Here is a 16,153-nt window from a genome sequence, read left to right as displayed (position 1 = left end):
GACTTTCCAGATCTTTCAACCACTAATCAAACCTCTCTTAGTGGATTAGAAGATTGTTGCTGCAAAATGAACAAACTAATCACTGAGGAAGAGGACTGTGAGGTTAAATCACTTGATTTCTTTGTCTGATCACTCAGTTTAAATACATTTTAAAGTTAAATCAAATTGTCCAGGACAAAAGATGGCATTGGCCTTGGATTGTGCTTAATTGTTAATTAAACTCCATTTTTAGGGTACGTATTCTACTTTTAAAATGATAATGCCAGTTTATTTCAGCTCAGGTCTTATTCATGTAGTTTTGGCTATCGTCTCTGTAAGTTATGAATACCAGTGAAATGATTAAAGTTTTTGCTGAGAAGGACTTGGCAAAAGCAACAACAATTGTGCAACAGGGCAAAAAACACACCTTTACACAGATTGTAAACAAGCCAACAATTGTACAACTTCAAGTATGGTGGATTTTAAATTAAAGAAAACTTAAATACATTTGTTTGCAGAATGCTTTTATCTAGAGCGACGTACACAAGATGCGTTCAAACTCAAGAGAAACAAGAGCTAGATATTATCAAATATGGAAAGTGCAACCCTCGAAAAAAAAGTGCTTAGGACTTCCAGGTCCTCACTCTGAAGTTCATTCAAAACCTGCGTGATCATATGACTAGTTGTGTTTATCACCCTGTCGGGCTGCTTTTTGTTATTTAATCCTTTTAGATTTTATAAGCAGTGGTGGAAAAGATGAGAAGTGCCTCTCCACCTGTTTCTCTGCGCTCTCGGCCCGCTGATCAGCCTCTGTCACCCTCTGCTCCAGCTCCAGCATCTGGAATAAAGAAAACAAAAAGTTACCGTGGTTTTGAACACACCAAACATCAGCCAATCAGCAAGAGTTACGTTTAATGTAAAGACAGAAACAACAAGTACAGCCCAGAAAGACACATCTCATAAACTGCCACAAAAGACACTATTAGACGGATAGACCACCAAGCCAGAAATCAACACGAAAACACACCCACACATGCATGACACACTAAATCTTTCATAATCACTGTGTTCATAGGGAAGACATGATTAATGTGTGAGGAACTTTAACCAACCAACTGTGTTAGGGGTGCATTCCTAAATCAAGAAAATCTTGCTGTAACAATAAAAGCGGCTGACAAAGAATAATACAAATACAAATTCAGCAGGGAAGCAAGAGGTTCAAGCATCAGCCGAGTCAGAGAGACAGAGAAGAAGAAGCAGCACAAGGAGGATAATCTTCTGCAAAATCAAATGATCGACTCCTAACAAGGAGTGGCACTTTAAGCAGAGGGGCACAGGCAGCAGAGAGGCCCTGAGAGGAAGCTGAACATCTTTCTACCGCTGGTCGAACAACAGTGTGATAGAAGAATGCTACTATGTGTGTGTGCACAAGCTTGCGTCACCTTTTGTGCAAGCATGCATACTCATGCTTTCAAAGGCAAACACTGTCCATCCTGCAAGTATGCACACATCTGCAAGTGCCCTCTCTCTCAGCAACCACCCCCCCCCCCCCCCACACACACACACACACACACAGATACAAGTGCATGCACAAAAATGCTTGCACACACACAGTTCAACACAGGACTCCCTTTCTTCTGAGTTCAGTGACCCAGGTGAAAGGAGAACAAACATACTAATGGATTCACTCTGCTTGAGAGATGCAATTGAATTCCTCCCGTCATCTTTGTTTCCCTTCCCTTTGTCTCTCTTCTGTCTTTCTTTCTCCCTTCTCGTCACCTCCATAAAAGGCCCCCTGATTCCCAGAATCCACCACTCAAGACATTTGAACGCTTCCTCGCAGCCAGATTAACACTCGGTAAAGCCAGAGCGCATGTTGATGGTTAGTGGTCGGATGATTCCTCACCTCAGGGTCACCAGCCTTCATCGTGAGTCAAAGGCTTTACAGAGCTCGAGCCAAAGAGCAAACAGCACTTTGTCCTCCATTCAAAAAAGAATAAATAGAAGAGGCAAGCAACAATAGGTGAATATAAAGCACCTCAACATTGACAGGCAGTCATCAAAAGAAGTCATCAGAAAGCCTAAAAAGCTGCCACATGTAGTCTCAGGACATGTTAGAGGTCAGGAGGTGGAGGTATTTGGACCTTGAGCTTACTGAGTTCAAACGAACATATGGTGGTGATATCAGGACTGGAAAGTTTCTGACAAAGTCAATGCGGAGAACAGCTTTAGCATCTCACAACTGGGGCTCAAGGGGCTTCCTTGAGACCATTACTCATATATCAGGGATTCACAACGGTTAAGCCTCACAGCCCTATCAGATGAATTCATCACCACCTGTCATTTCATGTTGATGCATAGACTGTATATAGAGATGGACGACGCGGCTCCACTTCGTTCCACTGTACAAAATTGAAACTAAACTATCCCGGATAGAGGCGCCACCATTGCAGTAATGTTCACGCAGAAGAGTCACGTCATCGAAGTGACGTCCACACACCCGCCCAGCCAATCACGCGTCGATCAAAGCTCTCAATCGTGACATTTTACCTTGTTTTTTTATAGCATCAAATAACTCATTAAAACAAACATCAGCATTATAAAAAAACTACCTACAGTGACAGAAACCTGTCACATGCTTTGACTTTACTTTTGGGGAACCATGAAGTAAAAAGGTAAAAACATATGAATCCTATTATGCCTCCGAGCTTATCAATGCCTTTTATCGATACGGGCATGTTTTTATTTACGAGTCGTGCATTTTATAATAAGATTAATGCCATGCAGGCGGCCTTGGCAGAAGATCTTTTATTTTTATTTTTCCTGTGTAGGTCTACACACAGAAAATTGATCAGGCATCAATAAGGAACTGATAAAGAATCAGGCCGATAAGCAGAATGAATACCGCATTAGTATCAATAATATCTTATCTTACTCCTATCCATTATCTTAAGCTACCTTCTTCTATACATTTCTTTTATTTCAGTATTCTGAACTGTACATTAACTCTTTCAGCTAATTATTTAATATGTTTAGCTATGTTTAATCCATAACTTGGAGCTGAGTCTTTAAAGCCCTGGTTGGAAAATCATTGTTCCAACCAGGAAATCATCTCTGCTTTCGGCTCGTACTCAATCTGAGCGATCAAATGGGTGACCTGGTGGTAACCAACAGGCTTCTGCACCCTTGAGGCTATCAGATAAGGACTGTGTAAGTTAGTGCTGTCAGTTTATCTCTCTATCGATCTGCTTAGTTACTGCAGAGTCCAACTGTCGAGGCCTGAGTCGCTGAGCAGGCGTGAGACAACTATGTCTGCAATCCAGCATCTGTCAGGCCCCAGTGCAGCACACAAGCTTCTGCTGCTGAGAAGGCTGAAAACGGATGAGGTGGGAGTCAGGTTTCGTAAAGCTGAGTCGCATATATCACTCGACTTTAGGGATGAGACTTAGGATAATCTGTATTTCTCTTACTGTCAACAGTCCCATTAAAAGACGAAATACAACTGTGTTGTAAATAATCAGATCTGCAGCTCAAAATAGTCCCAAACTATTTTACTCTTGTTTGAGTAACTTTTGCTAAAAACTAGTGTCCAGTTGGGAAGTCATTTAGCCATTCTTACAAATGAAAGCATATACAGGGTGTCCCAAAAAGTGTATACACACTTTACATACATGTTAAGTAGATATTTATTACAATTCATTTCATCTTCAAAATGTAATCTGGTCCAGACATTGCTGACAACGCGAAGCAATGGAATCGCACGCATCACAAAGCAATTCCCTTGATATTTGCGTGCATTCACTTTGAATGGCTGCTCTCAATTCAGTGACTGTTTCAGGTCTTAAAGCGTAGACTTTGTCTTTTAGGTATCCCCATAAAATATATATATATATATATATATATATAATATATATATATATATTTTATATATATATTATATATATATATTTCAAAAATGTGTACCTTTTTTTTGTGACACCCTGTATTTATGACCTGTTTTTAACTTAATGGGATTGAGGATGAGAGTCACATCCATCCTCTAAAATAGAGAGAGAGACTAATGCATTGTTGGTTTTGGTCTTTTTAGAATGGAATAAAAATACTTTATTGATCCCAAGCTGGGAAATTTTATTGGATTCATCGATAAAAAAATCACCAGACTTGAATCCGTAGCACCTAAATTACTGAATGCTACGCCTGCACCCTGACGGTCTGCGGTGTCTGTGGACTCTTTTAAAAGTCAGATAAAGACGTATCTGTTTAGACAGGCATTTAGTTGACCTGTATGCACCAGGTCAACTTGACGTCCAGGTCTTCGTTGTGTTTTTTCTTGATGTATTGTGTTTTTTCTGTGTTTTCCCTGTATGTTGTTTTATGCCCTTGTAAGACACTTTTGCCTGTGAAAAGTGCTTTATAAATATATTAAGTTACTTAGTACTTACTAACTTATCCCACACCTTTTTCTCAGTTTTGCAGAATACTTTTGTAGGGGAGCAGAGTGTCGGCCTCCTGTCTCATTATGGATTCCAGAGGGACTGATAATACCCAGGGAGGTGGAGATAAGATAAGAGCAGGCTAAAGACACCAGATCATCTGTTTCTCTGTCAGATAACAGATCGGTCTCAGCTAAATAACTGTTTACTGTTACGGCCAGAAACCAACTGACAGAGGTTTGAGATCTGGTGGCCAGATTACTTAAAGCTGTCAGCATTTTTACTCTCTTCCCTCTCTTTCTTTAGACCGTTCATCTGATTGTCTTTGTCTACTTGTTCAATTCAATTTTATTTATAGTGCCACATCACAACAAAAGTTCTCAGGACACTTTACAGACGAGGTATAGACCACACTATATGACTTATTTATGATTTACATAGACCCAACAATTCCCCCGCAGAGTACCACTTGTTGTGCATATTGGCGTTCACAAAGGACATTAACTTAAACATTAGTGAAGGTGGTTTCACTATAAAATATCTGTTCACTGTGAGATCCACCTGCCTCTCGACTTTAATCATTAACCCTTGTGCACAGCTGATGGTTAGTAATGAGTCCAGCTCAATCATTAAATGTAAGAAAAACTCCTGAACAAAAGAGCAGAGGGGGAGTGGACTGATGAGGGGAACGAGGAGCAGGCCCTGGGAAGAAATTGTACCAAAAAGTATGAATACTATGCAGAACATCAACACTTAAATACTGTATTTCAACAAGTAACTTAACAACAATAATGTCTCAGCTACTGCCAGTTATAAACTTCATACTGCTATAAATAAAACTGCCTCATGTAACCACTTCAATCAGAAAAGACCGACTCGGTCTGGTGTGATCAAAAGGAATTTTCAATTGGGTTGAGAGGGGCAGTGTAAACCTTTGATAGCTCCTAATAACCATGAAAACACTTAACCCAGTCATTTTATTCTAGTTGGAATATATATATATTATTTCTGCGCATGTTTGCCCAACATGGGGGAAACATTAGGAGACGTTCAGGAGAACAGGATCACGGTGGTAGCAAGACAAAACGGGTTGAAACAACAACCGACAAACAAAAAAGGATTTAAAAAGATGTTTCAATCCATCGAACCATTCCAATAAAGTCAAGGAAAAGATCTCTTATACCTCTTAATCTGTTATATTTCCCTCAGATTGGACACATCGCATCGGCTGGAGCCACTTTGGGCAAATCCAAGTTTTGTACTGATCTTTGGGGAATGTAAGCGCACATCTTATCGGATCACCTTAATCAGTCTACATGTAAACGGTAAAGTTGGGATCGCTAATCAGACTGATTTCAATCAGGCTGAAGAAATATTGTCCAAGTAACCACAGCGATTATTTATTAAACCCCCCGCAAAAGACTATTTTGATCAGCGTAAATCTGATGAAGTGTTCATACAACCTCACTAGAAAGCTACCTCTTACCCTGTCCCTCAGAGGGTTAAACACAGCCGAACTGTTAAAAAGGAGCTGATCCAAACTAATCCTCACATGAAACTAAATGTTTATGCACACAAATGTGAACCCGCTGACCTTTCTGCGTTGAGTCGCAAACAACGTTTTACTCGTCGAGCCACATGAGGCTTATGAAGAGGATTAATCTCATTTGTCCAGAATTAGATTTTCCAAGTAATGAAAGGAAACCTTGAACTGGGAATACCACCCAATTTAAAAAAAAGCCTCAGAATAAGGGTTTTCTATATTGTTGGACGGCCCAAAGACATTTGAAACTCTGAACCAAACCTTGTGGATATATTAACCTCTTCCCTTGTCATTCCCTATTTATTGGACTCTGGATGATTTGATTTGTAGAAAAAAACTTTCCAGTGTCGTGACTGTTTTGCTTTTAGCTCAAATTACCTCTAATTATAAAGTTGTGTAACTCCTGTACCATAAATGTACTATATTATGTCCCGATCTCTTCCACTTCTTTGTGTATGAGGAAGTTTCTGTTTCCATGCTTCCCCAGCTGACAGCTGTCGATTGCACTTTCCTAATCCCCAGTAAAAACTCCTAAACGGACTCCTGTTAAACTCCTCACAAGGCAAATGGGGCATCTCCTTCTCTCTCCTCTCCCTCACTCACAGTCGACCTCTGGGAGGGGGGGAGTAAATGCCATGTCACAGGCAACCACGTCAACTTTCTTTTTTTTTTTCTTTTTTCATGTTTTTCCACACCAAAGTGGGTCAATGCGTAAAACACTCCTAACTTGGCAAAAGAGGAGATGAAGAGCGTGAAGCAAACTTTCCAAAAAGTAATAACATGACGGCATGGTAGTCACTCAGCACCCGCCTCCCCCCTGCTTCAAAAAAAAAAAAATATCAGAAAAACACACTCAGCAGCACGGGCCTCCACTTAAATCCTGCTCAGTGCTGTGTGCGTATGCGTGTGTGTGTGTGTGTGTGTCAGAGTGTGTGTGCACGTGTGTTTATGAGAGTGCAAGAAAAAGCAGCGATTAATTAGCCTATTTTCTTGGCCACATGCCCAAAAAGAACATTTCACAATAAATACTGTGTATGCTGGTTATTAAGCGGAGTAATTAGTCAGAAAGCTTGAACTCCCCTCTATTCCTGGCATCACGGCTGAAATGAAAAGCCAACATCTAGATACTGTATATGCACAAATAGTAAAAGTGTACTGTGTGAATGTGGGTACCACTTCTTAATAAGGAGAGGTAAGTTGTAACTATGGCTTTATTAGTGGGCTATTTTATATAAATCTATGTAAATCCTAAGAAAAAAACGAAACCTACAAACACTAACAATCATCTGACTTCAATACCCCGACTGTTACACACAAACCCCCCAACCCATTATCTCCCACTGAGGATGTTAACCTTTAAAAACACTTCATGAATATATACTTATATTGTTCAAAGGCTGATTAAGCTGGGCGCTGTCGTTTTCACTCAGTAAACAGTGAATTTGTTGGGGACTACTTTCCGACGCAGATTAATGCACATTTGGTGCTCTAGTGTTATTTAGCACCACAATGCCGTATCATGTAGGAATGATCCAAAATAAAATAAAGTCCTCATGTTAGCACGATAATTAGAGTGAATTCCCGTTTCGTTTCACTTCATGCATCCTACTAATTTGTATCCATCCAGTGGGCTACACAGTGGTGTAGTGGATAGCACTGTCGCCTCACAGCGAGAAGGTTTCAGGTTCGCATCCCGACTGGGGCCTTTTCTGTGTAGAGTTTGCATGTTCTCCCCGTGTCTGCGTGGGTTTCCTCCGGGTTCTCCGGTTTCCTCACACAATCCAAAAGACATGCTTGTGTTCGGTTCATTGATGACTCTAAAAAACTTGCCCGTAGGTGTGAATGGTTGTCTGTCTCTGTTCGTCTCTATGTGCCCTGTGATCGACTGGCGTTCTGTCCAGGGTGTACCCCGCCTCAGCCCCGATGTCAGCTGTGATCGGCTCCAGCCCCCCGCGACCCCGACAGGGACAAGCGGTTGAAGATGAATGAATTAATGTATCCGTCCAGTGCAGTAAGCCGTTTTCAGTTGTCGGTAAAGGTTACTATAGGAGCAGTTAACTTAACAGACATAATATTCTGATCGAAAGTTTGACGATTTCTTTTTAGTTCTTCCATGTGTGTGGGTGTGAGTGGGTATTTCCACTCGCAGTTCTTCTTGTAGCCACTTTGTCTTCACTTATTTTCATAAATGCAGCTAGATACTGTACGTTGAAAGATGGCTTCCTCATTCTTAATCCTGCCTGCAAAGTTCTGACTGGTTTATTGTTTCTCCGAACGGTGGAAAGAGCCGTCAGCACCATACCTATTTGACTTGCTGAACAAATCAGAGATGCGGACAATGATTCAGAGATATGGAAGCAGCCTTCATGTTCATCACACTGAAGGAAAAGTGCAACAGTGTGGCCCGCTGATTTGTTTTAAATCGTTTTTGGACGCACAGAGGAATATTAGGCTCCTGTTCCTGAGTTATGGCGTTGAATAATGGACAGAAACATTATGATGTCACAGTGAAGTTGACCTTTGACCTTTTGGTTATAAAATGTAATCACTTCATCATGTTAGACTGAAATGTTGCCATAATTAGCTTAGGAACTCTTGAGTTATGGACAAAACATGCGTACGTACGGACTACCCGAAAGCATAAGAAAATCTTTCTATGGGACTGTTGACAATAACAAACATACTTCTGCAAAACTATCCTTAAATAAATTGTATTTCGATCAGTAATAAGCTAGAAGAACTTGATGTTTGTTGCTAACTTTATCCCTTTAGCTGTTGTAGAACTTCCTTCAAGATTATTGTACTGGAAGAACCTTTTATAAATGACTTTCTCAAAGTTATAAATCGTAATGAGTGTGTGTTGGATGTGGTCACACAGAGGAGCTGGAGGTCTGACAGAGCCTGACAGGGGACACAGCAGGGAGCCCTCCTGCTCTTATCAGACACATGGGTTATGTTTGGACTGTAAACATCCTGCCGACTGACTGAATGAACTCCAGCTTTAGAGATGATACAGAAAGCCAACCACTGTGACGCTCCAAACTAAAGCAGCAAAGAGATATTTGAGTCTATAAAGAACAGCCGATGGTAAAGCTACAAAGAAAAGAAGTGAAATCTGTAGAAAAGTCAGGACGGGAGAACTGTTTTTCTGCTACTACACTCGCTCCTCCTCCTCCTTCTCCCTCTAATCCAAACACTTCCACTTTGTCACCAACAAATCTTCAGAACAGAGCTGAACCTCCTGATGACAGCTGATTACTTACCAAAGTGTCTGGTAGTCAGACTTTACAACAGCCACAACTTTATAAGCATAGGCCGGAGGCTGGCGGTTATTCCCCCCCTCCCCAGCTTTGAGGGGAAGCAGCAGAAGTGATGAGTTAAATGTTAAATATTCATCTTGGCTGAAAATGTAGCCAACCTCCTATGACACAGAATGAGTGGAGCAAATGTTTAGCAAATAAACTGAGTAATCCCATCTGACTTTACACATAAACACATACAGTCACCCACACCTGTATTTGTAACTGACCCACGTGCTTTAATTGTCTCCTTGTGCTCTAAACACTTAAAAACACTGGAGAAGAAGAAGAAGATGATGAGGCAGCGTCTGGGCAGAATATCTTGTGGCATGGATTATTTTGCAGATGAGAGCGCTGTGACTCATTTCAACAGTAGTGCGGCAGTAAATCATTTCAGGTACAGTCACATCCCGTAGTGTAAGAGCAACAAAACGGGCAAAATCGTACTCAAAATCCAGTTAATTCTTATCTTTTTGAACGTCCTACCCCATTAATTTAATTGTTTAATGACAAACCTGCCAGGTGTAACGGTTGTCAGTTACCATGGTAACAAATAGATTTGTGTTTTGACTCAGCTGAAGCCTCAAGCTTTTGGTAGTGAGGCAAAGGATGAGATCGCACACACACACACACACACACACACACACACACACACACACACACACACACACACACACACACACACACACACACACACACACACACACACACACACACACACACACACACACACACACACACACACACACACACACACACACACACACACACACACACACACACACACACACACACACACACACAGACAAACTACATTTCCCACCTGTCTCGGGAATGTCATAGTTGGAGGTAGTTTCTGAGAAAATTACATCTGGATTGTTCTCCTTATACTTAGACTTTAACGTTTTTCAGTAAGTTTATAAACCACTTTGGGTTGCTCCAGGTATTCGTGAACCCATTACAAAGTTTCAAAGTGGTGATTAACTTTGGGGTGGCTTCGAGGTTAAGAGGCTGACTGTGTTCGCAACGTCCTCGTCCACGTTATCTCTCCATTATGGCTAGCATCATAAGCTTTAAGAGTTAAAGGCAAACAATATACCAAACTTAACTGCCAGTCCTTCATAAACGTTGGTAAGACTGTTTTTATATATGCATCCATGGAGAATTATGTCTGTTTCAGAACGCTGCAACTAACAATTATTTTCATTATGGATGAATGTGTCGATTAATAGATTAGTGGTTTGGTCTCTAAAATTATTAATATTAATATTTCCCAAAGACGATGATGACATCATCAAATGTCTTGTTTTGTCCACAAACCAAAGATATTCAACTTACTGCCATAGAGGAGGAAAGAAACCAGAAGATATTCACATTTAAGAAGCTGAAATCACAGAATTTGGACATTTTTTCTTGAAAAAATTACTCAAAACTAATAATTGATCAGCAAAATAGTTAAAGGGCTCATGGCTGAAGCTCAAGTACGGAGTTGAGAATTGTTGGGAAACGTCGATTTTGATCAGGTCAGGTCAGGTCAGATCTTTCGTCCATACTCCACGTGATCTCTTTTACTTTCCATCCTGGTCATTCTGTATATTAGCAAGCTCATTTAAAACGCTACACAAAAGTTGTAAATATTCCATATTACATAGAACATGTCTGACTTTAAGAAGACACCAGAAGTGTAGAACTTCTTACTCTTGTTCCCGTGATGATTTTCTTTCTTACCTTCTCTGCCAGCAGCTCTCTGATCTTTCCCGCCTGGAGACGGAACCTCAGCAGCTGCATCTCCAGAGCGATGCAGCGTTTCTGCCAGTCCACGCTGGCCACTCTGACAGCTCCTGACCCGCCGCCGCTCTCCAGCACGTCAGCCATGGCGAGGGTTCAGAGCTCTGCCTCTGATCTCAGGCTGCACTGAAAGACAGAAAACACAAGTGTACTCACGTATAGTTTGCTGTCAGGAGGGTATAGATTTAACTACCGTGAACCTTGCAACAATCATAATACTTTGAAGGTATTTTCTTAAGTAGTCCAGCTCCTCTTTTCATTACAGCAATAGGATAAAAAAGTGATTCAACCTCTAGAAATGCTCTCTGTTGACCACACATCCCATGATTCACTGAGGAAATGGGAGTAGAGCAACGATGAGTCCACAATGACACAAGTTTAATGAAAGCTTCCTCTCACTTTCGTTGTTGCTCGCATGCCCTGCGACATGTAACCGCAAAGAAACACAAGTACTCTCACGTGTTCCATACACACAAACGGATATGCACTTGGAGAGAGACCGCCACAGCCTGAATCTTTCTTTCCTTTTCGTCTGCAGTCTCTCCACATGCCCACACACACTGAACAAAACCCCAGCAGGGAGGCTCTGTGTCAGTGGGGGAGTTGGGTTCATGCGTGCCGGCTCCCAGGCCTGCCAGCTACAAAGCAGGTCGGTGCTCTGTTTTTTAGCCAAATTACCTACTAACCCAATCCCCCTGGTCTCCCCGCACCCCCACCCCCCACAACTCCCCAGCCATGCAATCCCTTCTTAATTACAAGGCAAGAGTGAAACGGGATCCTGCGCGGCACAATAGTGTCTTTCTGCATGACAGTCCCATCACAGCTAGAGAGGGGGGGCCGTCAGCTCGCCTCGGCAAAGAAAGGAGGAAAGAATGTGTGAGGATGAATGGGCCCAGTGCTGAATGTGGGAAACTGGGGCGCTGAGGTTATTTTTACCTGAGGAGGATTGACAAGTGGCTATTTTTCTCCGAGTGGATCCTCATTCACAAAAGGTTAAGACCCTCACTGTGTGAACTCAATAAAAGTCTTATTATCTCGAGATAAAAGTAGCCATAACAATCAGATTTGGGTTCACAGCTAGCAAAAGTGCAGTGATGTGTAAGACTGTGAGTGACATTTTGCATTGCATTGAGTCACATAATGAAGTTAAGTAAGTTTAAAAGAAGTTTGGAGTTAAAATGTTCAGCAGAATCCAGTCAGACAGACTCAAAGTGCAGCCAGACACTGTCAGCACAACAGCAGACGTTCAAAGTCCAGCAACTATAACTGCACCATGGCACTCCCTACAATTAGCATGCTCATAAATACAGGCTTAGCAAACAAATTACAGAAGTCATGCACGTGGAGGTTTTCGCCAGCCGACCGCTGTATCCAGACTGAACAGTCGAAGTTCAGCTACCGACGTCTCCCTCTTAGACTGAAGGTCAAGTAAAGAAGGACGCCGGCGTAGGGAAGAGGGGAATTCAGGTCGCTTGAATAAGCCCTGCTAAGCCACGCTAGGGCAAGCCAGGAGTCCGAGTCCAGAACCTCCTCCAGCAGCTAAAACAGCTGGGTGCAAACAAGCCATTTAACAGTTAAACACTCTCAACACTGTCGTGCTAACTCTCCGTGGAACAATTCTTTTACCACTCTCTGCTTGTTGGACATGAGGGGGTTGTTTCAGTTCATGCCAACCAGTGCCAGGAACCCAAGTAAATAATCAGCAAGTGTAAAGTTAAACTTTATACTGGGCAGGATGAGGAATGAAGGCGACCAGAGCATCACCAGACTGTCTCGAATGAGGTCATTTTCACTTTCACAGTGTGTGTGTATGTGTGGGGTAGTAATGTAGCTTTTGTTACAGCTACCATTTACCGGTAAGTGATTCTACTGTTATGTACCATCTGATAAATACCGTTCTCTTCTGCAGTATCTCCTGCCTGACATATTATGCCTAAGCTGGAAATATTCAGGTGGTAAAAGAAAAAGAAAAAAGCAAAGACAACCAAAATAAGCTTTCCAGAATCTGCATGGTAGATCCATGTTTGGTAACACTCGGGCCACCCAGTGTGTGAGGTGCACGGGGGAAGCCGAATGGTGAGTCCTCTCTTGGCTGTAGACAGACACGAAGGCCCTGGGAGCTTCTCTACTTCCACCTAGCTGTGAGAACTTGCACGCAGCCGCGGCCAGAGCAAACAGTGGGGAGGACGACTGAATGGAAACGCCACCGCAACGCTCCCAGCAGGCTCGTTTCTACGGTTGCCATCACCGACAGTTGCTTTCCATTGACTGCACTGACAGTTAGTCCTCAGACTGAGTGAGATTTGATATCCAGCGAGGAGAGCTTTTTATTCAAAAATGTGGAAGCTATCAGAGATCGTTATAAAAATTGTTTTTGACGGAAACAGCGTGCGGTGTTTCTGTCTGTCTGGCCGTTGCATGAGCGGACTGTTCGACTGCACTTTTACTCAGAGGACGCCAGGAGCACAAGTACAAGTCTCAAGTCAGTCCTTCCATTGACTACAACCTCCTTAATCACCACATGTTCAAACACACACTCCCCGGCCAGCCATAACTCTTCAACGCTTGCTTACGAGAGCTCAGACAGACGCAGATGGAGATACACACTGAAATAGATTGGAAACAGACACACATGTGCACACACACGCACAGTACTGACACACACTGCTGAGCATGCAGCTGCGGTGATGTAAGTGATTAGGTGGTTCAGTGATATCATCCCTACTAGACATTTCAAATCCCCGCTGTTGTTGTCTCTGCCGAGGTCCAACTTGGCTTCCCAAAGTTTTGGCATCCCCACCCCACCCCAACATGTCAAATGAAAATTTTTTTGAAAAAAAGACTCCCACCAAACAACACAAGAGCATGTGTGTAAGTCTAGATCGGATTCGTGTCAGCGTGGCAGATCTCTGTGTGTACGAAAGCAGACAAAGACAAATGATCTGAGAGCACGAGGAGTCAAGTATGGGTGTGTTAAATATTGCCTTATCGTCTCCTCGGCGGCCTCATATGTTTGACAGAAGGGACCTCTTTTGACTCCCATCCGGTCAAGTAGGCCTCGCACTTTTGTTTAAAGTGGTGCCTCACTATTTTGGTACAGCTGGGATGTAGTCCTATAAATAACAGGGAGGGGAAATCTCCAAAGCAGCTACACATTTCTTAACCTTCGACCCTATCCTTAAAAATGAGGAGGTTAATGTTATTTGGCACCAAAGGAGTGTCTAATAACTTCATAAATAACAGTGTTTGCCCTACTTTTTATTGCTATCTTGTAATAATTCAGATTCAAAAGCGATTCGAACTGAGCGATGACTCAAAATCAGACGTTTAAAAATCTGTAAAAATCAAAATCATGAATACACCTCGTGTTTATCCTCCTGCCATTTATCATCTTATCCGTCCTGTCCTACTCCTCTTTCTCTCTGCCTCACCTCTCCCCCTCGACGCCTCTCTCACTTTCCATCCCTCCTGCGCTTCTTCCCTCTCCTCTCCTCTCCTCCTGCAGCACCTTTCCCACCCTCCTTCCTCCACATCCTCTCCTCCTACCTTTGCCGGCAAAGCAAAACCACGCAGCTCTCTCCCAGCTCAGGTTAATGACAGGCCTCGGCAAACTGACCACACTCATTATCAGTCTCAGCCTTAAATACAGGCCCTGACATTCTTCTGTGCTGAGGTGTAAACATCTACCTCTGCAGCTCTCCTGTCCTACACACACACACACAGACACACACATTAAAGTCTTGACTCCCCTGCAGCACCTCAGGGCATGGCAAAAAGCTTTGTTTGCATGAGTTATATAGCAAGAGACAGCTCTAACCATACATTGTGAGACAGAATATATATCTTCTGTTCAGGTTTTAGCTTGGGAAGGTGTTCAGCAGCAGCTACGGCAGGTCAGATTGATGTATGGAGCAATGCGATTTCTCCACATGCACATTATGATGAGAAAAAAGTGCATGTGTGACACATATACCTATGCACATTTCCCTCTAAAGTCATGCACATGCAACCGGAAAGCTGTCTTTCTTCTAGACTTGAATGCACATGCTTTAAAGACACCTGAAGGGCAAGCAGGGACCAGGATAGTGTCCAAAAAAAGGGCCACAATGAACAGGTGTGCCAGACGCACGCGGCTCAGTGGAATAGTAGCAACCATAAAATCGTGTCAGCAAAAAAAAAAAAGAAAAGAAACGAAAAGTTCAACCAGGCTTCAGACATCTCCCAAAATACTCAGCTGCGGCTTTAGTCCCAAACAACCCCCCGTGTGCCGGTTACATACACCCCCACGGCAACTGCATTAAAACACACGGAGGAAGTAAAGAGGTAAAGTCGGATCTATAGCGGCGTCCTTCACAGCTACTTTACCTTGTGACTTTGTTGTCTCCCCCGCCCCCCCCTTTCAGTCGGCTTCCTCCGCTCACGGACACCTTCCCCGGTAATTCGTCGCAATTCGGCTCATAACTTGTTCGTCGACTCTCTCCCCGCTCTTATTCCTCACTCATGTCCTTTTTTTTTTTATGTTTTCAGCGTCTCATGTCTTGTGTCCACTGCTGCTGCCGCCTGCGCCGCCTCTCGTCCTTGAGCCTTTCTCTGGAGCGCAGACTTCAGTGGGACTTCACTCTGAGCTCCATTCAACAGACTCATCCCATATTCCTTTAAAGGGCCCAGTGCCGGATCAGATTTCTGCAGGAGTCAGGCCCCCCCTTGTGTGTGTGCAGGAGCTGCTCAGGATATTGCATTAAAGGCTGGCTCCGTTTCTCTTTTTTTCTTTCTTTTAGGATGTAAACACAGTCTTGTGAGGGTTGTGTTTGAGCTGAAGGGAGAGTTTTGTCCTCCACACCAAAATACAACCACGGTTAATTTTTACAGAATATTTGATATTCCTGTAGCTTATATGCCAATAACACATTTCATGCACAGATAATTCCCAGCTCTTGTGTCACATGTGGGGTTTTTTTTTCATACTTTCTATTGTAAATGTTTCTGTTTTATATCACGTCTCTTGACTTTTGCACTGTATAATTATAATTTTGCACCAAAACACCATGACAAATATCTGCAAACTTGGCAATAAAACAGTTTCTGATTCAGCTTGACAGTGAAGATCCTTT

The 16,153-nt window shown here is 42.6% G+C and overlaps 1 protein-coding gene across 1 annotated transcript in view; it reads right to left on the bottom strand.

The window, feature by feature from the left end:
- plekhh1 (pleckstrin homology domain containing, family H (with MyTH4 domain) member 1) overlaps positions 1-15,509 on the bottom strand; it is a 39,227-nt gene extending 23,718 nt beyond the window's left edge. Inside the window, exons 1-3 of the mRNA XM_083924724.1 lie at positions 15,408-15,509; positions 10,983-11,168; positions 755-817 (exon numbers count right to left, since the gene is read on the bottom strand). Coding sequence (XP_083780850.1) covers positions 755-817; positions 10,983-11,129 — 210 coding nt within the window. The 5' untranslated portion in view covers positions 11,130-11,168; positions 15,408-15,509. The remainder of the gene's footprint in view (positions 1-754; positions 818-10,982; positions 11,169-15,407) is intronic.
- Positions 15,510-16,153: the final 644 nt, after the last annotated feature.

Source organism: Echiichthys vipera (genome assembly GCF_963691815.1).
Source record: "Echiichthys vipera genome assembly, chromosome: 12".
Classification (NCBI taxonomy): domain Eukaryota; kingdom Metazoa; phylum Chordata; class Actinopteri; order Perciformes; family Trachinidae; genus Echiichthys; species Echiichthys vipera.
Note: the sequence above shows the minus strand (reverse complement) of the source record. Positions and strands in the feature narration are given on the sequence as shown.